At 37.2% G+C, this 25,025-nt stretch overlaps 1 protein-coding gene across 28 annotated transcripts in view; it reads right to left on the reverse strand.

The window, feature by feature from the left end:
* Nucleotides 1-25,025, reverse strand: part of EPB41L3 (erythrocyte membrane protein band 4.1 like 3) — a 241,134-nt gene that overhangs the window by 44,526 nt on the left and 171,583 nt on the right. For all 28 annotated transcript variants that reach the window (XM_058438602.1, XM_058438621.1, XM_032152742.2 and 25 more), the window contains 3 exons: nt 8,426-8,530; nt 7,124-7,166; nt 1,648-1,723 (listed from right to left, as the gene is read on the reverse strand). In XM_058438602.1, the coding sequence (XP_058294585.1) occupies nt 1,648-1,723; nt 7,124-7,166; nt 8,426-8,530 (224 nt within the window). The remainder of the gene's footprint in view (nt 1-1,647; nt 1,724-7,123; nt 7,167-8,425; nt 8,531-25,025) is intronic.

Below are 25,025 nucleotides of genomic sequence, written 5' to 3' on the forward strand. Positions count from 1 at the left end.
CTATATTTTCTTTTCTTTTTTTTTTTTTTTTTTTTTTTGAGACAGAGTCTCACTCTGTTGCCTGGGCTGGAGCGCAGTGGCGTGATCTCGTCTCACTGCAAGCTCCGCCTTCCAGGTTCACGCCATTCTCCTGCCTCAGCCTCCCGAGTAGCTGGGACTTCAGGCACCCGCCACGATGCCCGGCTAATTTTTTGTGTTTTTAGTGGAGACGGGGTTTCACCATGTTAGCCAGGATGGTCTCAATCTCCTGATCTCATGATCCGCCTGCCTAGGCCTCCCAAAGTGCTGGGATTACAGGTGTGAGCAACTGCGCCCGGCCCACCATGCACTACATTTTCAAATCCAGGTATATATGGGCTCTATAACCACAAATTAGCCAAAATAAAACAGTTTTTCAATAGCAACTAAAAAGTATCTTTAAATAAGAAATTATAACTTTTCTCTGATTTATTGCAAATATAAAAAATCCTCTGGAACTAATTTTTACCCTTCTCTTAATATGTCTGGTGAAATTATTTTTAACTGTAGCAAGTGATTGAAGTTGTTTTGAGTAATTTCCCTTTTCTGTAAAGCCCTCCAAAAAGAGTGCAAAGCTTACACAGAAAATTCTGCATACACTGCACAAAATTGCTTTGACTGGTCATAAACTTACTACCGAGCTGAGCAAGAGAGTAGGGGTTCTAAGGTGAATAGAGAGAAGCCTAGAAGGTCAGAGCACACCAGAACGATGAACTGAGTGTCTGTGTCTCCTCCCCTCCAAATCCATATGTTCGAATCCTACCCTCAAGGTGACGGGATCACAAGGTAGGGGGCTCTGGGAAGTGATTAGAGTGGAGCCCTCATGAATGGGATTAGTGCCCTTATAAAAAAGTCTGGAGAGACAGAGACCCCCTTACCCTTTCACCACATGAGGACACAGTAAGAAGTCAGCATCCTGCAACCCGGAAGCAGATCCTCACCAGGACCTGACCTGCGGGCACCCTGATCTCAAACTTCTAGTCTCCAGAATGGTGAGAAATAAGTTTCTATTGTTTATCAATCAACCACCCACTTTATAGTATTTTCTTATAGCAGCCCAGACGAAGACATCCAGTACAGCTTTATAATGAGATCCCCTTTCACACTCAAAGCTGTTACCAAACTGAAATATTTTCATGTTTTGATTTCTTAATATCTTCTTTCTAGAAAACAAATTAATCATTTTCTTTGTATATACAGGACATAGAAAGTAAACACTTAAATTTATGTGTGTGTGTATGTGTTGGTTATATAAAAAGCACAAGTATTGAAGGACATTTTTACTCTAAGTATTAAAGCAGAAAAACTAAGAGCTGCTATATCATACAAGGCTGAATCCCATCCAATTTGACTATGGTAGGTGGATGACAGTATCTCAGTTCTGCATGTTTTCCCACCAGGTCAAGCAGAGGGAATATCAGCCTGGCACCAAAGATTCAACAGTGAAAAAAATAGGATTTGGCAAATCTTCTCATCAGATGTTTGCTCTCGTTCATTTGCCTTTTGTTTGCCATTTGAGCGTGGATGCTTGTAAGGCTACCAGATGTAAGCACACTCCTTTCCAGAGCATTTAAGAGAAGTACAACTCTCCCAATACGCTTGTCTTTTGCATAGCCAACTTTCAAATACCTGGTGATATCTTCAGATAGCTGGGAAGGGTCTGGTGGATAAAATTTCACATTAAATGAAAAGTGCCAAGCACCACCTGCAAGGATGGAAAAAAATTAGAGTAAAACCTTGAGAAATTCTTATGACTCTAATTGATGGCCAGAACTGCCTTAACTCCAAGCATTAACACCCAGGCAACTTTTGACCATTAACGGAAAACTGGGAAACCTCAGTCATATGAAATCTACAGGTAAGTCTGAAACCTCATCTAACTTCTAATCTTCTCCCCAATCAAATCCTTTATTGGTACTTTTAACTAGTATGGAAACTGATCAAACTTCCTACCCTTTTCAGAATCAAAGGTAAGCACTTGGAAGACGGAAAAAACGAATGACACGAATAATCTTCAATCAGATAAGTCTGGGAGTGGCTGGATTTATTGCTGCGAATTTCTGGATAGCTCACAGACCAACACTACAATCATAATTCCCATTTTCTTTGTCCTTTCTGCTCTGTTATTACAGGTCATATCCAATTATAATAAATGTCAAGGGACTATTCAACATATATTTATTTTATGGGAAAGGTTTGTTGCAGTGAACAGTGTTCTAGTAAGTAGGCTGCTCTGTGGGCTGTTGAAAATTATTTTCTTGCTCAGGGAAATTTTTGATGAAATAGGTACTTGAATGTATTTTCTGCATATTGCCAAATTTTGCACCTGCACCTCCTTAGCCTGAGACTTAGCCAGATCCTCTTTATGCTTTGCAATCTTAATCCTATGGCCTCTACTCAAGGCGTCTCCAGCACTGAAAGGCGTCAACCAGGAGTCAGCTCACAAGTATCTACTCTCTGATTGTCAACACATATCCTTGAAACATTATGAAGCCTTAACTAAGCTCCACATCTCATTAATACTCTCTCTAATTGTATACGGTTTATCAATATAAATATGGAAAATACCCTTTTCTTTTTTTCCACATTTACTATGTGATCATTACTTTAACTTGTATTCACTCTGTTCTTCTGGCCTTTAAATGCAGTAACTTACCAAAGTCTGGGTATCTCTTCTCTGTGGTGCTGTTTATATTTGTTCCCTCTACCCAAGAGGTACACTAGAGCCTATGTCCTGCTTGTATTTTGAAAGGTTTACTGAAAAATTCCTCCCAGTCCCCCAGGCTTCCACCCTGGAGGCCTTTCACCCATGCCTCACCCAGTGGCCACCGACTTGCCCTTACTCTAGGATTCTGACTTCACAGTCCACCCCTTATGCTTCCAATACTCTCCCAAGACTCCAAATCTCCCTGTCTCTCCATTAAATGACTTCTGGAAACTCCATTGCTCCATGAGCCCTTCCCAAACATTCAGAAGAAGGTACAGTACTGTATTTCCTAGCTCCTTTCTCAGCACTGTTCTCTTGCATCTGAGGCAATACTTAGCTTCATCGGTTTCTTACATTCTGTCATAAATGACATAGATCCATGTATTAGTTATAGTTAATTCTTAACACTACCATTGACATCACATTTAAGATTCCACATGGCAGGAACTCTACCTGAGGTGCCCTATAAAGAATTTAGCATAGGACCAGGCATTATTGGGAACTTAATACCATTTTTAAACCATTCAAAATATATCTGTCAGTCAAATACATTTTAGTAATAGTTTCTCCCACTGTTCTCAAAAAAGTCCTTTTGTTTTTCCAAAAATAGTCTGATTTGGTTTTATTTTCTTATTGATTCCTATTCACTTCCTATTAAAATAGATCCCTTCAACGCTTGCCAGTGGTAAGGTTCACAATGAGAGCTGGCTTTCCCCCAAACAAGTGGAATTAAAACTAATGGATTAGTTATGGGAAATGGATTTATTGCTCTTTTATAATTTTTATTCACTTCAAAGCAGGCCTTGAATCCAATGAATAGTTTAGCAATGTAATTATACAATCTTATAATAAATATCCAAGTTAGACATTAATAAGTCATAAAAAGTATAGAAAAGACATTTAATGCAAAAATCCTCATTCTAGGAAAGCAACTTTCAACCTATAGTGAGCTGAAGAAATACCTGAGGTACTTGTTAAAAATGTCAATTCCCAGGCTCCACCCCAGAGATTTTTATTCCAGAGATTTGGAATATGGCCTAGGAATCGATGGCTTTAATAAGCTTCCTTATGGTTCTAGTAATAAAAATGGGCTTTGGAGCCACACTTTGAAAATCACTACTACTACTAAGGAATCTACTTCCCTAAGGTTGTAACACACAAAAAATACATCTTTCAGGACAGTATTTTGAAACAATGGGAAAGTGTACAGAAACTATAATATAATCTACACCCCAATCGAGAAAAAAAAAGTCCAGTTAAATGGGGCATAAAACTGGAAATTAATGAGAGGCAGATTAAAGCTCAAATACATATCCCCATAAAGAACGTGACAGAAACAAATCCACTGAGAAGGAAGTGCTTATGCAATAAATAAGTTTGCAACTCTATATCTGCTCAAATGAGGGCCCTAGTTAGAAAGAGGAAATGAAACAGCTTGAACACATTAAAATGAATATTTCTATAATGCTGATGTGGAATTTTAAGTTACAAATTTATGATAAATAGAAAATTATAACACTGATGATAGTTCATTCTTATGAAAAATTTGTTAGTCTTTTATGCCAGACAAATCTTAAAATTTCTAATATACTGCATTTATATCATAAAAGTATGATATATGCTCTATGTCATAAAATTACTATATCATAAACATACTTAAAATCACAAAATATAGTCTATTTAGAAATTTTAAGATCCTGCATGCTTAAAAGATGACTGGGATAAGAATTTTTTTTTCGTAAGAACTCTTCAGTTTCAAACTTTTGTTTTTTAGAAGCAGGGTCTCACTCTGACACCCAGACTGGAGTGCAGTGGCACAATCACAGCTCACTGCAGCCTTGAACTCCCGGCTCAAGTGATCCAATCCCCTCAGCCTCCCCAGTAGCCAGGACTAACTAACTACAGGCATGTATCTCTGCGCTCAGCTAATTAAAACAATTCTTTTAAAAAAATAGAAACAGGGTCTCACTATGTTGCCCAGGCTGGTCTTGAACTTCTGGCCTCAAGTGGTCCTCCTGTCTTGGCCTCCCAAAGAACTGGGATTACAGGCATGAAGTTTTAGAATTTTCTTTTTATCATAAATTTGGACTTCAGATATTTGTTAGCTTGGTTTCCATTTTCTTAGAGATCTCATTCTAAAGGAATACTGTGAGCCCACAGCATAAAAAGCATGGAAACATCCTTTCACCATTTACATTTTGGAAGTGGAGATGATGGTACAATAATTACATTAGATAAGGTAGTACTTCTCTGCCTTGGTTGAACGTAAAATTTTGTGGCAAGAGGGCATTTTAGAGGATGGGAAACAACAAAGAATACAGGTAAAAATATCGAATTCCATTTTTAAAGAAATTCCAATTTTCCTCGTCTCCTTAATCTGCAAGACTGTCAGTTTTCTTTATGGCAAAGTCATATACACTGCCTAATCTGCATGATAAAAAAATCCTTCAAAACTCTTGTTTTGATTGTCTTGTCCCTTTAGCTTTCTTCTCTTTGAAAGGATGGTAGAAGACAGTATAAATGGGACGTTAAAGAAAAAACGAATCCTATTAATAATAAAGAAGAAAATTAGTTTATACAGCCTTTCCTGTCATGGTATTAGGACTTATCCTTGAACATTTTATATATTTTCAAAGTGCTTTTCAATTATTAATCAGCTCAGTATTCCACTAATTAGATGAATAAGAGAACTTTATGCACACAAAATGTTATGATATATATTCAGCATGTCTACTTTAATAACTCTTTAATACTCCTTAGAAAAATATTTATCTTAATTTTTTTCTTAGGATTCCTCAGAACAAAAAATAAGTAGTGTTTTCACCTATTTATCACAACTACAGCTATCCCTGATTTCCATCTCAATTAACTGTTTCTATTAACCTAATTTGTTATCAAGTTTCTGGTTAGTGGATACATCAAATTTCCCTCAAACATATGGTAAAGATGTCATAATTGTATAAATAATCACCTGACTCTCTTATATCTAGAAGTACGGTTATACTTTTGTCTTTCTGGGATGTTACCTAGTATTGAACCATTTCCAAACTGCTAATTATGTTTTATTGGTACTGGGGGTATTATTTTGATAGCTCAGGACTTTCAAAGGCACTAAGAAGTATTTGCTTGCTCTTTTAATAGTAAACTGTTTAAAAATTTTACTTATTGAAATGGGAACGATGTTCTTATTAATAAACTGCTCTTAAATGTATTCTTTAACTAGAATTAGTTGTTTGGAAGAATTTAGACTTTACTGACAAAAATATGAATAAAAACTTAGTTATTTTAAATTAGTATCCATGTTTGCGGCAAAAGTAAGAGCTATAGCAAAGGGTAAAAAAATTGTAAAAACTCCTCCTTCTCAACCCCTACATTGGATGATACTTCTGGAGTAATTACTATTAAAATCTTCCTGCCTTCCAAAAGTTTTCCATGCATCTATACAGACATAATTTTTTAAAAACAAATGTGATTATGCTATAGATAATATTTTGCAAACTGATTTTCACTAAGGAGAGCTAAGACGTATTTATATGGCTATTCCATGATTGACTTAATAATTTCTTTATACATGGATAATTAAGGTACTTCTAGTTTTCTGCTACTGTAAATAGTAATATAATGAACCTTCATTTGCTATACAAATGCACATTTTCCTCATTAATAGATATGCTGAATAAATTTCCACAAGTGAAACTAAGGGTCAAAGAGTAAGTACAGCTTAAATTTTAATAAATATTGACAATTGCCCTCTGAAATGATTGAACCAACTTATTCTACCAATTGAGTAAGTAAGTGCTATAGTTTATTATTAAACCCTAATTCTTTGTTAATCTGAATAGGTGAAAAATGTGTCATTTTAATTTGCATTTAATCATTAGTAAAATTTAGCAACTGTTTGATACTTATTAGCTACTTGTATTTTAAATTTGTGACTTGTTCATGCAATTGTTTGGTCCATTAAAATATGTATTTTTCAAATTGCCTTCAGGGGACCAGGAAAAGAGGTTGTTACCAGACAGTAAACTTCAGTTTGACTTATTTCTTTTCAAAGCTATGAAATGATTATGACTTTCATCTGGCCTTTCATACTTTTGTGACTGTTGGAACATTAATAATTCAGTTTGGAAGTTTTAAATGGCTAATTGCCAATTCTAACATCAGTTGATTAAATCATATACTTGACATCTATTCATAGGCAGAGAAACAGGCCAAGCATCGCAGTCCCTTTAACTCCAAGTTGTGACAACTACAAAATGAATATTATCGGAATTACCAGATCAAATTTGAGACAAGAAAAGTTTGTATTCACACTAGCCACTTAGGTATGGGCTACCAATACAACTTGCTCTCTGAAAACCTTCACATTTCCACAAAAAATAATCCAAAAGAACTTACTTCGAATCTGTTTTTTTATTTCCTTAGCAGGGTCCAACCAATTCTGAAAAGGAAATGACATTTTGAATTTGAATCAGAGGAGAATAAAAATGACTTAATGTTGATTAGGTACAGACTCTCCCTAAACGCAGTGAGGCGTCAGTGGTCGTGGGAAGGCTTCCCTCACTGTGGTCCTTCCCCCATATCTGGTGCCCCTCTGCCAAGCCCTCCAAGGGCCCAGGCACTGGTCTAATGAGAAAATGCACATGTATGCAGTTTGGGCCTGACAAAAGTCTTTTTCTTTTATAACCATTGCCTTCAGGGATTCAAGCTAGCACAGAAAAAGAGGGGAAAAGACAGAAGATTCTATGTTCAAACAAGTTACTAGGATAAATTAAAAATATACGTAACTGGATACACTGATGTCCTAGCCATTCAGTTCCACATTAGAGACTTCTGCAATAAAGGATCCTTAGGCATCTACCTGGGAAGCTTCCCTAACAAATCAACAGTTGCCTGTGATTTCTGATTTTCCTCATTGGTAAAGTCAGATGTTTAATAATGAAGTGAGGCATTGTCTGGAGAATTCAGGAGGTATTAAGGATGATTTGTGGCACAACATCAAAAGGAGTAACAACTATGAGCAAAATTTCTGACTCAGCTTCCAGTGTCAATGCAATGGAAACCATTTCCTTTTCTGTATTTCTCAGGTAGTTGTGTGGATTAAGGAGATACAGCCCTGAACAGAGTCTACAGAGGTATTGCATTAAACATAAAACATCTACTAAACACATTAGACAAGTGTCAGGTCAGCACACAATCCCCCTCATATTCTGATTCAGAAACAATATGAAAGCATAAAAAGATGAATGAAAAATAGGACAGCAGCAATGGTGAACTTCCCTGACAGTTTATGGGTTACAATCATAATATCTTCATAGAATTTTGGGATATGAGCATGATTTTTACATAAATATCAACTGATTTTCATTGGTTCAAATAATCTACTGAAATACATTACCCCCTCCCCCCACTGCCTCGGCGAAAGGAACCACATAAAATGCTTTCCAGGAACCACAAATAATTCAAGCATGAAAAACAAGGCTTCATTTACTGTTACCAGAATATTCAAGATTAAAGGAAGCTGTCAGTGATTTCCTTCATCAAGGAATAGATGATTAACAGCATTTACAGACTCAAGCAGAAAGTGTGGGAGAATGAAGGGAGGTGGAGAAAGTGATCTACCTATTCAGTCTCAGTTCACTTTCTGGCAGTAATGAGCAGTTCAAGCCATCTAATTTTGCATTGCTTTTGATCACTCACCTTCTGGTTTTCGGCATCTCGATACGTAAGCCCAAAGTAGTCTTTCTCTAGCAAGTTCAAGTGTTCACACACTTTATCAAACAGCACTTGTCCTCTGGAGCGTTTCTACAGAAAACAGAACAGCAAAGCAAGTCAATACAACACAAAGAAAGTACTCCCAAATGTCAGAGATAAAACCAGGTAATATTTAAAACATTGCTTGGTGTAACTTTAGGGAGTGACTAACAAGTGTGATCACGTTGCCATCTCCTGTTTAAGTGCAAAAAAAGGTTAAAAAATGGGGGGGGGGAGGCTTCAACCTACAAAAGCCCACCCCTACAAATAAACAAACAAAAGCAAAGTATCAACAAGGCTACTTAGTATGTACAGGTGACCAGTGGGTGATTTCTAAATGGAAGCAACTGGGGAAAATAATGTGATGCTTGGAAGCCTAAATATGTGAAATATAAAAATCCTGACAGCGAAAGAGTATGTAACAAACCAACACAAGCCTACTGCAGAGTGCCCTAACTCAATTATCTAGATCAGGAGTCCTCAACCCCTGGGCCATGGATGGTTACTGGTCCATGGTCTGTTAGGAAGAGGGCTGCACAGCAAGAGGTGGGTGGCAGGCGAGCAAGCAAGCATTGCCACCTGAGCTCCGCCTCCTGTCAGATCAGTGGCAGAATTTGATTCTCATAGGAGTTCGAACCCCATTGTGAACTGTGCATGCAAAGGATCTAGGTTGCGCGCTCCTTATGAGAATCTAATGCCTGATTGATGTGAGGTGGATCAGTTTCATCCCCAAACGATTCTCCACCCCAGTCCATGGAAAAAAATGGTCTTCCATGAAACTGGTCCCTGGTGCCAGAAAGGTTGGGGACCACAGCTCTATGAGATAAACTTCTGAGCCTGAGAAGAATTAACCCTGCTCCTTGCCTTAGGCGGACTCTCACTTAAAACTTTCTATCCCAAATCCTTACTTAGAAATTCTAAGGACCACTTTCTAAAATCCATTAAACAAATTTCATTATTTTTGTTTTTTCTTTTGTCACAAATTTCAGTTTGTACAGAGTTCTTCTCTTAACTTTTTTAGAGCAAATCCTTATTAAACATAACAAAATATTAAGTTTAAAGAATACTTGACTTATCATATATAAATAAAAATAGAGATATATGAGTTATATTTCTGACCATCAAGCCAGCATCTGGAGAAAAAGATAGTCATTTGGAAAAAGAATTCATCAGCTTAATTTATTATGAAGTATCGTTTTTTCACCTAATCCTTCAAAGGCCTTTAAATATAGTCATGAAGTCTGTGATGAATTAACTGGCAACAAATAAACTAAACCAGTTTTTTGTTTGTGCACTACTAACATTTTACATCTAATACATTAAGCATATTTGTCTTTAAGAGTTAATGTAATACCAATGAGAAATATGAAAATTGATCAACTATGTCTATGCCAAAATAATAAGCATTCAAAAGACCTGTGAGTCGTGTATTGTGTTACAGTGCAGCTGTAATTATGCTGAAAGCAATTACTCAGTCCCCTCAAGCATGACTAGGAGAAAAGGCAAATTTATGGTAGAAAAGTAAGGCCTAAATCATAGCTAGCTAAATAATCGATGATGTATTGGGAAAAAACAGTTCCATAAAGTATTATGAAAATAAATTACTTGTTAGCAAAACTACATAATAACATTGCTCATCGGCTATGAATAAATATTATGACAATGAAGTGCCTGCTTGCTGGTTTAAATCATTTATTTATAAATAACAGCATATTACTTCTGAATAATCCTTCACAAATTACAAAGTTTTCACAAAAATTGGTTCTTCCGATGCTTCTATTGGTATGATCTCCAGTTCACAGATAAGAACAGGGGTTCAAAGCAGTTGGATCAGAGAGGCAGTCTTACGTGATGACCTGGGAAGTGGCCTTAGAATCAAGTAAACCTGGGCTTGAATCTTCAGGATGTCCCTTGCAGCTATGTAAAATGGGTATGACACTACTTACTTCTTTGGAATGGATGACATTAAAATCAAATAATGTATTCAAACGTGGCCTAGTGGTGGCATATATTAAGCATTCCATAGATGTCAGCTATTATTATAGCCTGGTGGCTGACAAACAGTAGAATAACTAATGTAGAGCAGATTATTATGCGTGTTTTCTACAGGAGCACATATCCAACTCCTGGTGGTGCCAATAAGCAGCTTTATAATTAACATGTCCCACTCTGTAGATACCAGATGCCTGCTTCCTACCTAATTGCTTTAGCTAGACTATTTTTTTTTTTTTTACCTACATACACACAACGTAGAAAAATACATATCAGTGTCTGGCCAAATACTTTCTCAATGAGTAAACAAAAACCAAAACAAATACAAATATAAAAACTTTTCTCTACAAGGCTTCACTGGACCCTATGCCGCCTATATTTTCTGACCCAAGAGACCACAGCCATTACTCAACGGAGGAATCGTTTCTGAATATGCTGCAGGCTGCCCTGGTCATAGTTTCAATTCACCACTTTTTGGCTGCTGTGTTCTTTCTTTTGCCTAACAAGAGGCATGGGTTAGCTCAAGCACAGACTGTTAATGCTACCTGGCTCTCACTTTTCTGGTTCCTCACAATTTGATTTCTATTAATGAGTCCCACCCTTCTCTTAAATAGACCAGATCTTTTCTTACTGAATATTTTAAACATATTTTAAACCCTAGTTTTAAAGACAATAACATACTAGTCCACACTGAAGATTTTTTTTTTCTAACCCTTAGAGCTAGGACCAGTTGTCTGATATCAGCTGTAGATGGTTATATCATGGGATGGAAGCATGAAATTCTTACCTGCTAAACATCAGCATGGCCACCAGCCAGCTGGATGACTACGGAAAAGGCTTTTAAGTTATTCGGGCCTCCATTTTCTCATCCTTGAGTGGGGATGTAAGATTCTACTGAGCAAGATGTTTATGGGCTTGAGGCTCTAACTGGGCTTCCCTTTGCAAACCACTAATGGATTGAGGCACTCTCTCCCATTTCACCCAGATTGGGCATCAGCATCCTTCTACATGTCATGATGAGAAAGATGCTGCCAATGCATGGAGGTGGGACATGACATGAAACTTATTTTCCAGCCCTGGACTGGATCCCTTTTCTCCCAACTCTAAAAATTTCTTGATTCTTCTAACCCAGATGATTTTTTTTTCTAGCATATTATTCAACTTTTCAAGTCAACTAATTCTACTTATTGATATCTGCATGTGCCTGCAGGTAATAATGTTTATCATATGACTAAATCTCAACAATCAATCGGACTGGAAATTTTGGAGAAATTATGTTTATTATGGTTCCAAAAGACATGTTGTTCATTAAGTGATCAAATCTAGGTATCCTACTGTCATTGGGTGTGGTTACATGCTACACTGTGAGTCAAGAACTGATTAAATTTTTTTAAAAAATGGATAGAGGTATTCTAAACTAATGAATAATCACCTAATCAGAAAAGACTGATATTTTAGTCTTACAGTTCTTTATGAGTGGTTAAGTCATCTCTGACTCAAAAGCATTCAGTTTGTGTATACTATTCAGTATGATATCCCCAAAATGTGATTTTACTTTCCTAGAGTAACAAACCAACGGTGGCTTGCCCTCTTCTTAAAATTTCCCCTGACAAATTGCATTTCTGTTTCTGATAGAGTAAACTGACATACTGAGTTCAACAATCAGGAAAGTTTTAAATGAAATGTCCTAAAAATGGCATATCTCCAAGCAACTTAAACAAGTTTCATGACTTTTTGCATTTTTTCTTTAATCAAAAAATTTTCTAAATTGATTCTTGAAATTGTTAGGTGTTAGGAGATGTTTGTCAAAAGAGAACTTAAAGAGAATGAAAAGGCAAGCCAGAGACTGGCTGAAAATATTTGCAAAACACATATCTGATAAAGAACTGGTACCCAAGATATACAAAGAACACTTAAAACACAGTAAGAAAACAACCCAATTTAAAAATGGGCAAAATATCTGAACTGACACCTTACCAAAGATATACAGACAGCAAATAAGTATATGAAAAGATGTTCCACATCAAACGTCATTAGAGAACTGCAAATTAAAACAACAGTGAGCTACCTCCACATGTATGTTATAATGGGTAAAATCCAGAACAATAAAAACACCAAGTGCTGGTGATGATGTGGAGCAACAGAAACTCTTATTCATTGCTGACAAGAATGCAAAATGGCAGAGCAACTCAAGACAGTTTGGCAGTTTCTTACAAAACTAAACCTATTCTTGCAGTATTCAACAATCATGCTCCTTGGTATCTACCTAAATGAGTTGAAAACATATGTCCACCCAAAAACTTACACACAAATGTTTATAACAGCTTTATTCATAATTGCCAAAACTTGGAAGCAACCAAGAAGTTCTTCTTTATGTGAATAAAGACACAAACTGTGGTGCATCCAGATAACGGAATAATGTTCATTGATAAAAGAAAAAATGAGCTATCAAGATATGAAAGAACCTTAAATGCATACTGCTAGGTGAAAGAAGTTCATCTGAAAAGGATGCATACTGTATGATTCCAACTACATCAGTCTCCCGTTATCCATGGGATTTTATGTTCCAAGTCCCCTAGTGGATGCTTAAAACCACAGATAGTAGTGAATGCTACATATTCTGTTTCTTCCTATACATACATACTTATGATAAAGTTTAATTTATAAAATAGGCACAGTAAGAGATTAACAATAACTGATAGTAAGATAGAATAATTACAAAATATACTGTAATAAAAGTTATGCGAGTGTGGTCTCTATCTCTCCCTCAAAATATCTTATTGTACTGAACTCACCTGTTTTCAGACTGTGACTGTGGGTAAATGAAACCGTTGAAAACGGAATGGGGAAGTGAGACTGCAGATAATGGGGGGGACTACTGTACATATCATCCTGGAAAAGGCAAAACTAAGGGAAAAAGGCAAAACTAAAGGCAAAAAGACCAATGGTTGCTAAGGGTGGATGGGGAGGGATGAATAGGCGGCTAACGGGATGTGGGGGACAGTGAAACGGTCCGTTATCTGTATGATCATGAAATGGCGAACACGTGACACTATATATTTGTCAAAACCCCCAGGATGAACAGCACAAAGAATAAACTGTAATGTAAACTATAGACCTTAGTCAACAATAATGTGTCAATATTGGCTCATCAGTTGTAACAAATGTGCCACACTAATGCAAAATGTTAAAAATAGGGGATCCTTCCTGTAAGAAATAGCAAAAAATAAAAATAGAGAAACTGGGGGGTGAGGGAAAGAGTGTGAGGGGGTATTAGGAACTCTGCGCTTTCTGCTCAAGTTTTTCTATAAACCTATAACTGCTCCAAAAAAATACATCTACTAATTAAAAAGAGAAAGACAAAAAGTACATTCTTAGTTTAAATTGTTAATAAAATAATTACTTTAAAAGGTTAGTAAAAAAAAAAAAAGGTTAACCTCCAAATGATTTTACTTTTATCATGAGTAAATACAAACTTAAAATTTTCATTGAATCAACATTTTAGAAAATTCAAAACTTAACCTGATAATTCTCCACTTATCTTGGTTTTCCCCTTGAAATTAACTTGCCTAAGAAACTATGTCATTTGCCTGTGGAGTTCTTTCAGTGTAGATTCTGCTGTTTGCATCTTTATGGTGTAATTTACCAGCTCTCCCAGTCTCCTGAATCGCCCCTGAAGTGGGAGTTACATCTAGAAGCTTCGTCAGGTTCTGGTTTGTTTTTCATAAATGACACATCATTAGGAGGCATTACGTGACAGCCTGATATTTTTTTACATGTGTGATATTAGCAGTCACTGATGATCATTGCCCTGTATCATTCATTCCAGACTGCAAAATGGTGATATTCTAATCCAAATCATTCCTTCTTCATTTAACTGGAGCATGTTTATAAAGAGGTATTTCCTTTTGTCAAAACGATTTGTTTACCCAGTGACACGTTTAATTATGAAAATGAAGATAAATGCTTGTTTCTCTCCCTTTATCCATTTTCAGGATAATGAGTTGGCTCCCTAGCATCACCCAAAGTCACCAGTTAGATCTTTTGGCTTCATACTATCATGATGAACTCATTGAGTTAAACAGTTGTGATGTGTTTCATACCATCTCAGGCATTACCCATAATGATGCTCTCAATGTCCCACATGTTCTGCTTTGCCTATTAAGTCCTCTCATCCTTCAAGGGGTTTCTCCAGTGCCAACTCTCTGAAGCATTTCCTGTCTTCCCAGACAAATGTGATTTCTCTCTCCTTTGGACTTTGTAGCACTTTACGGCAGCACTTTCTATATTCTGCCTTACATCCCAGCCATGTCTCTGGGCACTCACTTCATATCCCTGACCGTAAAGACATTTGTAATGACATTGGGCCTCCTGCATGTCATCTTTCACAGGGCCTCTTTTTTTTGTCAAATGCCATTAAGAGATTAAAACAGTAACTTGATGAAACTTTACAAAAATATTTTTCTCACTAGCAAGCCATAAGCAATGACACTGAAGCAATGTTTTAAACTAGTGGTTTTCAACAGTGAATCCTGGGGGCATTTAAAACATGTCAGTGTCCAGGCCCCTACCTCAGGTCAATTAAATTGGAATTTCTGAAGTTGGACCAAGGCATCTGCTTTTTGTTTTGCTTTGATGGAGTCTCACTCTGTTGCCCAGGCTGGAGTGCAGTGGCGTAATCTCGGCTCACTGCAACCTCCGCCTCCTGGGTTCAAGTGATTCTCCTGTTTCAGCCTTCCAAGTAGCTGGGATTACAGCTGCCCGCCACCATGTCTAGCTAATTTTTGTATTTTTAGTAGAGACAAGGTTTCGACATTTTTAGTCGAGACATGGTCACTCGAACTCCCTGACCTCAAGTGATCCATCCACCTCGGCCTCCCAAAGTGCTGAGATACAGGCATGAGCCACCACGCCTGGCTGACATCTACATTTTTTAAATATACCCAGGTAATGCATGCTGGTATGCTGATATGGCTGAACAGTCACTTTAAATTAAAATATGTTTGCAACTTATAAATTTTTAAATATGAGGACTCTAAAAATATTTTACTTTTTTGGGAGGAAGTATGTAGCTTTTTCAGATTTAGTCTAGGCCAATATTCACAGCTGCATTATAGCAAAATTGTTTTACACAGACACATGTGCCTAAAATCCTTTTTTTTTTTTTCTTTCTTTCTTTAGAGGGAGGGTCTCACTCTGTCACCCTGGAGTACAGTGGTGCGATCATAGCTCACTGCAGCCTCGACCTCCTGGGCTCAAGCAATCCTCCCACCCCAGTCTCCCAGTTAGCATATGGGCATGTAGCATCATTTCCAGCAAATCTTATAAAAATTCTTCTGTAGAGATGGGGTCTTTCTATGTTGCCCCAGGCTTAAAATCTGAAGACATTCATTCCAACACATTTTCTTGAAAAATAAAAGTTCTCAGGAAATGATAAACCGGCCAAATGCTAAAATAAAATGACACAAATGAGAAATAATAAACCACTAAACTCTTGAAAGAAACACAAAAACACTAACTTCCATTAAAAGCTATGAATACAATATAAGATAAACAGAAATGTTTAGAAATTTGTTGTGTTGTGTGTGTGTTTTTAAAAAACGGAGACAGTTTCCCTTTGTATAGTTAAAATACACTTTTACTCAAGATCCTGTTACACTACTAAAGAATGACCCTTAGTAGGTTAATAAATGTCTTGATCTCCTCTTTTCTAATAGAGCAGGAGCATTCACATCTTCCCTAGCAGGTGACTGGGTTGACTGATGGTACAAACACCTGGCACTAGCCAGGGAGGACAGCTCTCCTTGGCACAGCTTTCTCCAAAATGGGCATTGCCTCCATTCCTGAATCCCTATAAGTCATCTCTTAGTCTGTGCCCAAGACAATGAGTGCAAAAGCAGGAAGACACAAACTGTGCCAAGTCTCAGCACTGGACTACAATAAAATGTGTTTGGGTTTTTTTCTTCAGTCTTACAAAGCTCTGAATCAGCCTGAGTGAAGCCCTCTTCTGGCACGGCTGAAATTAGAGAAATCTGTCAAGTCAAAAACCGTCTTTTAGCCTTGGAAGACAGGGTACAGTTATCTATCTGAAGCTGTACAATGATGAACAGAATGAGGAGAGCAAGTTGTTTTGCATAACTGGAGCTAAGCAGCAGTCCCTGCTGCTCAGGAAGGAATGAGGTTCCTACATCAGAAGGTGTGTGCATTGGCAAGGCGCTTCAGGATGCATGCATGCATTTCTTTAGACAATAACGTTGAAAAATGAAAATAAAAAAGCCTCCTGCCTATGCTGGCTTAGGCTCAAACCCACTCGTGTTAATACATGAAAATATGGAGAGCTATGATATTGAAAATTTCCAGCAAAACTGATGCTTCTGTATCCTTATTTGAGGGGCTGTCTACACCGTAAGTATTTCATTCTCTCCATCACCTATCTTCCTCAAATAGACCCCTGATTTTCTTTTGGAAGTTATATTTCTTCATGAGTATAGTATTTTGTGAACTCCTATTTCTGCTCCCTGAGGATGGAAAACTGCTTGCCCTTTTTACTGCCCTGGTACAGTGTCTTGAACACAGCAGGCATTCGATCTATGTGTCTAAGAAGTGCTACTGACAAGAATTTCAAGAAAGAATTTTTTCTCACATTTTTTTGGACGAATCTAACAAAATGTCATCTTTTTCCCCCCATGCTTCCTGCCCTAATTATATTTTTCCTCACTGAATGCCTTTTCGTTTTCCTCACATTTAAAGGTCACTCGGACTTGTCTTTATTTCTAAATGACTGCACTACCATTTACCTCAAGGATGGAGCCTCTAAAGAGTTCGGCAAACTCTCTGGGCCACAGCTTGAGCCCAAATCAGACACCTGGACTCTGTGTAAGTCACCTTTCCTGGGCTTCCTTTTTTTCTAACGCATTCTTGATAGAAAAATACTCTATAACATTGCCTTGAAATTTAAGCGGAGAGTGTGGTTTTTTTTGTTGTTGTTGTTTTCTTGTTTTCTTTCTTTTTTTTTTTTTTTAATCCATACTTGGAAAATGCCAAAGCGCCATGGTCAAACCTAGAAACAAAAGATGATGGTGTCTGGTCTGGGACAACAGAGTCCATAGAGCCTTAGAAAGGGCTGGAGCTGGGAAGCCCTAAGAAGAAAGATAAGGCACCAGCTATCCTATGTGCATCTCATGCCTTTTTGGGCTTTCTGTCTCAAGTGTACATGAAATGCCACGTTTATTAAGCATGGAAAGTCCATTATCCACATCACTACTGCCAGAATCCATTCTCAAGAGGCAGGACTTAATGGGATCTTTCAGCCTATGTACTAATCCCAAATGTGGTCCAGGCAGCATATTCGTAGAGGGCTGACATGAGAGGCAGAGATCACATTTCTTCTCTCTAGATGGCACATATATTGTCAGTCCTTTCTTTAAATTCATGAGCAATCAGCTCTTCAGAAAACCATGAGGGTAACCTCTTTCAAACATTCATCAATCAATAATTGTTCTATCACATTCTCATTTAATCAAGTTAGCAATAATGAACTGGAGCCTTCTGTTAAAATAGGAATATGAAACTATTTCCTGGTCTTGGTAAGTTTATAAACAAATTAGTGAACATGTGTGTTTTATTTCCAGGTCTAAATTATCTAGAGATGAGAATTTATCTGGCATTATTTAAACACCTTTAAGTTGGATATTCCTACCCATTGAAAGTTTGTCTTCCCATTATTCAAGTGCAGTATATTAGACAGTCCCAAGGCTGGACTCTGGTTCTACAACTAATCAGCTCTGTAATGTTAGACAAGTTATTTAAACCTCTCTGAGCTTGTTTTCATTATAAAATGGAAATAATACTGGTACTTATGCATAGGATTGTTGTATTAAAACACTGGAAAGCACATTGCCTAACTCATGGGAAGCATGAACAATAAATGCAGGTGATTATTATTAGGCCTTTTTGATAAGGAGTCTGATTAATTTAAGGTTTCTAATGCTGAATTTGGAATAGAGACCGATGTACTATTAAAATCCTATTTATTCTACAATGAAATCATAGAAAACAAATCATATCATTACTCTTACGAAAAACAAATCCCTTCTGTTTATATAGGTAAAACCAGGAAATTATTCAAAAATAGTATTGATATTAGTAAACTGAGTCTACATTCAATTTTTCTTTTCAAACACACGCTCACAGAACAGTTTTAAATACATATTGGGTATACTGGCACATTTTGGTATTATGCATCATAAGCCACATAGCAATGCCCAAACTAGATTGGGCTGTTCACATGCAGTAGAGTTGACCTATGTTTTGACTTAGATTCAGTGCACCAACACTTCAAGCACATACATGACAAAAGTACCTTCCTACATATTAAGCCCATCTGCCTTTCTTTAAAGGTGCTTTTTTTTTTATTGGTTCCTGCCTTCATTTGTTGTTGTAATTTCAGTCTCTACTTGAAACCAGACTTTTGCATTCAGAGATGTGCACTGTGGTAGATGATGGCTTTCCAGTGAAGCATGCTTCTTCTTGGCTAGCAAAAACATTGGGCTTGATTTTTTGCAAAGAGTTTCACATCACACATATGAGATGTTGGCAGCAAACTGTCAGACAACATTTCCTGCTGTTAATCTGCTAAGGATTCAGGTCACTAAGCCAATGCGTGCAAAATGAATGCAGAAAAGGAAGTCTAAGAAGGAGGAATGTTTGAAACAGACACATACTTAAACTTGAATCACGTAAAATAATCATATTAGCTAATTCTGAATGACGTGAAACTTTGAGAATTTTCCTGTGAGAGGAAGTACTTAATGTCTTTTGTAAGAATTCTCAAAAAAAAACCCAAACAAACAAAACTTGAATTGTGATTTGTAATTCATTTGGTCAAATGAAGAGCTATATGCAATTCAAATATTGACAATAAAAACACCACTTTCAATAATATGAATTTAATGAGTATGAATTTGTAGCACTGTCACTTTTCAATTCTATAAGACATTGATAATCAAAACAACATAAGAATAATATTGTCATTGCTTTAAAAAAGTATGTACTAAGTGAATCTAGGTCCTTTTCTGTCCATCAACTGTTTAAGCCTATATTAGTAGCGAAAGGCTGAGAATAAATAGAATGAATATCAAGGTTATTACATAAACCACCAGCATATTTAAAGATGTAATGATATATCATTTCACCAGTTAAATATAAGTGTTTAAGTTAAAATGATCTTGTAATCTATGTAAGACCTGTAATGAAATGTAAATAAGTGGTTAAAAAAACAGGACGTGCTCACACTGTAAATGATGGTTAGTTCAGTCTTGTCTGCACTTGAGCATATCATATTTTAGATGAGTATTTAAAGTCCAGTGGATAGGGGAAGAAAAAACCTTCTCAATCATTAAATATTTTGATTCTGTATACTTTTTGGTTTTCGTTTCTGATACATGTAATACCCTGTTTGAGCCACTGAGGGGTATAGTTGGGTCTACACATCAAAGGTCAGTATTGTTTTCTAACACTCCTCTATCAGGGCATCCTGGCTTAATACTGTGTGAACTCACAATCCCGGAAAGCCAGTGCTAATCCTCTTTGCCCAGCCGTTCCCACTCCTGCGACAGGGGTAAGGAGGAAGCTGCTGAATCCTGCTAAGAAGATGGGAGGCCTGGTCTAATTTGAGAACCAGACCAGGCAGGCCCTGTTTTCTGGGCTCAGCAGAGTGAGAAGCTGGAGCAGCAGGGAGGCGCGCTCACTGCAGCGATCCCGTGGCTCAGCAACCTGCAGAATGGTAGTCACTGTTCCTTCCCGAATCTCAGATGACTATTTCTTTAAGTTTTGTGGTTACAATCTGTAAAACATATGAGTAGCATTTGCAAATGGCAGTAAATAACAATCACATAAAAACTGAAACCATAAGGCAAACCACACTCTCAAAATGGCTTCAAGACAGGTACAGCCTTTTCCCGTAACGAACAACTCCAATGTTCTTTTATCTATAGGAAAATCACAAACATTCTATTCAAGCAAAAGTAAAAGATTCCATACGTGTTTAGACTGCACTGCTTTTTCTCTGCTTGTGATAAAGCAATTGTCTTTCCTGGAGCTTATCTGCCCTCGGGGCTGAACTTGAGTAAGGTTCAGGACTGAGGGGCTTGGGAAACTCTGCTCCCCTGCTTTTTTGGAAGTCTTGCTGATCCTATAAACCAGCTCTCCTTGCTTTCATCTGGTGGAACAAGTGATCTCGGATGGCACAGTAGGCAGTGAAGTGAAAATTTAGGGAAGTCATCCCTGAGACTGTATCATTTATTTTAACTTCCGTTTTTACCATTGAAAAAGAAAAAAAAAACCACACAGATCTCAGGGAGAAGAAAGCTATATGACAAGATCATGGTTTAGCTATCAGATTCAGTAGTGAGAGATGCTTCTGGGACACAGACAGCAAAAGCCTAACTGTGGAAAGACCCTGCAGAGGCCTCCCAGGCTTGCCTGCCTCTGTGGCTTCCCCGCTACCTCACCTCGCTCCCTCCCAGGCTCTCTCCTGTAAAGAGGAGACTGCATACACACCTCCATGCCCTGAAGCCTTCTACCCGTTCATCCTTCTCTCCATCACTCAAGCACCCCTTCCTTAGGATTCCACCCCTGAACTGCAGGACTAGGTTAAATCTCAGGGGAGCTGTTTTTATAGCTCCTGTGTTACCACTGTCAGGGGGGCACTTTTATTTTTGTTTGTGTTAGAATTCGAGTTGTGGTCGGGGTAGCCTACCCGTAAGCTATATCCACTCACCACTGTATTCTTACAGTGCCGGGCATCGAGCAGAAACATTTTTTTAAAATATCAAAGAAAATCAAGCTAAATAAATGCATCTGGGGTTCATTTCCTGCTTTAAAACTCTTGAACAACTGCTCTAATCTTTGAAATTTGTTCATGACCAATTTGTTTATATTTCTCTACCATGCAGGTATAATCTCTGGCTAGAACTACAGTGTTGAATTTTTACCGCCATTTTTGTGAAAAGAGAATACTTTATTCCCACAAATCAAAAAACCTGTTAGTTTTTTAATGTTCCACCTCAAATGTCATATAAAGGTTAACTTCCTGATAAACTTCTCAAATTTTCCCCAAGGAGTAAGTGGTCTTAAACTGTAGTTTTACTCTATTACTTTGATTTGATATACATTTTATCCTTCACAATATAGAAAAATACATGATGGATTATGGTTTCTAAGGAGAGGTCTTGGCTAAACTGTATTAGGCTACTCGAATCGCCCAGTTATCAACACACCTGGATCTGGACACCATCTGACTAGTGGGTGTGGTCATCTGATGAATGCAGACAGCAGTTCCGGGCATGGTATGGGCATGTGTCTTGGATTCTCTTCTTAAATTCAAACTCCTGGATAACTAGAAAAAATATTCTCTCCCCCTATCTAACTAGAGAAACAAACACATGAATAACAGTTTGGAGCATTAACTATTAAATGTGTAATTGGTCTTGTACCTAAAACTGTTCTAAAACTGAAATTGCTATTTTTGTAGCAGTCACCATATTTAGTGGACTAACAGTTAATAATCCTATAAAGGAAATGAACTAAGTGACATATCTGGGCACATATTTTGCTTTGAGGTTATCTTGAAGACTATAGAAAAAATTACATTGCTCAAGCTTAAATGTCCTATGAGTGCTTTAAAGTTTTTATGGGTTAAAATTATTGAAGTCATGCTCTATAAAATACAGTTTTGGGATCTTGAGTATCCCTTTGTCTCTAAAATGGCCTAGATCCAAATTTTTGAGGTATATTTTAACCTCAGGCACTTCCATGAACCACATCCTTGCAGAAGGTAGGTGATATTCTCTTTGTGAATATGTTCTAGTCAAGCCCTCACCTCTCATGAGAAGATGCCCATCATCTCTAGCTCTGATATTTTAAAATATAGCTCTGAGTTCAGGCATGGTAGAGCATGCCTTTAGTCCCAACGACTCAAGCGGCTGAGGAAAGAGGATTGCCTGGTCCCAGGAATTGGAGTACAGCCTGGGCAACAAAGACAGACCCCATTTCGAAAAGAAGCCAATAAATATATAGCTCTGAAATATTGCCTAGACATTGTAACCATCTGGATCCCATTCATTGGCTTCTAGTAGGAAGCCAATTAATTTGTGTATTGACAGCCTAATGTCCACTGGTCTCTTTTTGTTTTTTGAAGGTCTTATCAGATTTATTATGATTATTAATTTTTGACTTTTGCTTTTTGTTTAAGTTTTCTAACTTAGTGTTGGGCACATCTATAACTTAACTATAACCTTGGTAGCTGTTTTAGAACTTTTTGAGGATAAAAAAAGAAAATAAATGTATTTTTAAATCTTTCATTAATTAAAATTAAAATTTCTGGTTATATAAAGGAAGTTCTTAATCTGTATCTATTGAATGAGAATGTTTTAAGCTGCGATCCTCTTACGGAAATAAATTCAGAAATTATGTATTCCTGGGATATTCTGATTTCTCTTCTGCTAATAATATCAGTGTGCAACAGACATACATATGCATTTGATTATACATGATGCACATATCAAATGAATGCAATCAAAATGTATCCTTTTTTTCTAAAATAAACTATCTATTATCATAGAATCACAAGGAAGGAAAGACTGTGGACTATACAAAATTATCTCTAGAAGATGACTTTTAAATTTTTTATTTTTAAACTTTTATTTTAGAGTTGGGGCACATGTGCAGATGTGTTATATTGGGATATTGCATGATGCTGAGGTTTGGGGTACAGTTGATCTTGTTGCCCAGGTAGTGAGCATAGTACCCAATAGGTCATTTTCAGTCCTTTCCCTGCTCCTCTCTCCCTCATTGTGGAGTTTCCAGTGTCTATTGTCCCTATTTTTGTGTCCATGTATACCCAATGTTTAGCTCCTACTTATAAATGAGATTCTGCAGCATTTAGTTTTCTGCTCCTACATTAGTTTGCTGAGGATAATCACTGGCTGCTTTTCTCTGCCGACTGGATCAGTGGGTTCATGGCTGCTACACATAAGTGGCCTCTCACTTGGGTTCTCTCAGTAATGGTCCTTCAGGGAGATGGCTGGGAAACAGCACACTGCAGCCTAACCCATCTCCTGTGATAGTCCCACCATCTAAACTTGTTAGGGAAGGAACTAGGAAGTCCATTTTGGCCCCATGTCCATGCCATATTCTCTAGTTTTATCCATACCAAAATTCCTGTGTCTAAAAAATGTGATATATATACACATAGATATGTGTATATTTGTACGTGTGTGTGTATGGTGTGTTATGTGTACTAAACATCATAACAAGTTGCATCTCACATACATAATGAGGAGCATAATCTCAAACTGATGAATCATTACTTAATGCTTATTAAAGGTTTGCTTGAGAGGAAGAACAATCACTGAGATGTTTCTGATGGCTGTTCACAGTCCACTCTTTGAATAAGCTATCAGAGAGCTGCAGTAGAGAGTTTATCTTAAACTGGCTCTGGAATAAACTCACTTCTTTTCACCTACCAAGTTGTTTTTGTGGCATGGACACCGGGTTGAGGCTCCCTCCTCTGTGCCTGTTAGAGATCTCATAACATGCATTTTGTGGATTAACCTCACGCTTGGCTTCTTACTCTCATTTTCTCTTGGTCCACTTTCTACATATTTATTTTCTCTTTGTTATATTGGGTGCATTTATGTAAAACAGCCTAAGTCCTTGCTAGAACGTGGTGGGGTTTAAATAATAGAAACCCCAAGTTAAAGTAAAATTCACTTTTGAAATATTACATTTCCAGTTTTTGTGGTGGTGTTTTATTTTTTTTCCCCCTATCATGAGGAATTTGCAATCATCATACTATTAAAGAAAGCTCTGTAAGTCATGACGTCTGGGCAGTATTTTTTCTTAAGGAATAACTGGAGACATTTACTGGAGCATTTTGCTTGGGGTAATCATTTAAAACCATTCATGTGTTTTACAAGCTCAGTCTAATGGCATTTCCCTAAAGAATGTGGTGCCTCTTTAGTGACTTTATTTGCTGTCACCATGGCATTCCATAAAAAATAACAAGTCTCTGTATTCCTTCCAGTTTTCCAAACACCATAACAAGAACCAATTCCTTATGCTGCCTGTGCATCTGCAAACCATCACTTATGTCTATAAGCACCAGCAGGGAAAATGAGGTACATTCCTAAGTGCAAATATGACTTAGAATTTTCTCATGTGCTTATTAGAAAAGGACTCCAAATGTACATACAAGTTAAACACAGCTGTCTGTCATGCTGAACAGATACATTCTTATACAACAAAGATACCTTGTTTATTGACAAGAAGAAACATGCACCAATCAAAGCATTTCATGAATTAATATCTAATCTGGTCATTTTGATTTGCCTATGGTAGACTTATGCTTGACCTAGATTATAGGAAACAGTCACTAGGCAATGCTAACAAAATAGGTCAGTCTTGCAAGAGAAGCAATAGGAAGATCCTAAATTCTATTTATCCAGAAAGAAAATATCCACAATAGTGATCTGACAAGGGAAATCATGACAGC

This window comes from Hylobates moloch, unplaced genomic scaffold (genome assembly GCF_009828535.3).
Source record: "Hylobates moloch isolate HMO894 unplaced genomic scaffold, HMol_V3 SCAFFOLD_5, whole genome shotgun sequence".
NCBI lineage: Eukaryota > Metazoa > Chordata > Mammalia > Primates > Hylobatidae > Hylobates > Hylobates moloch.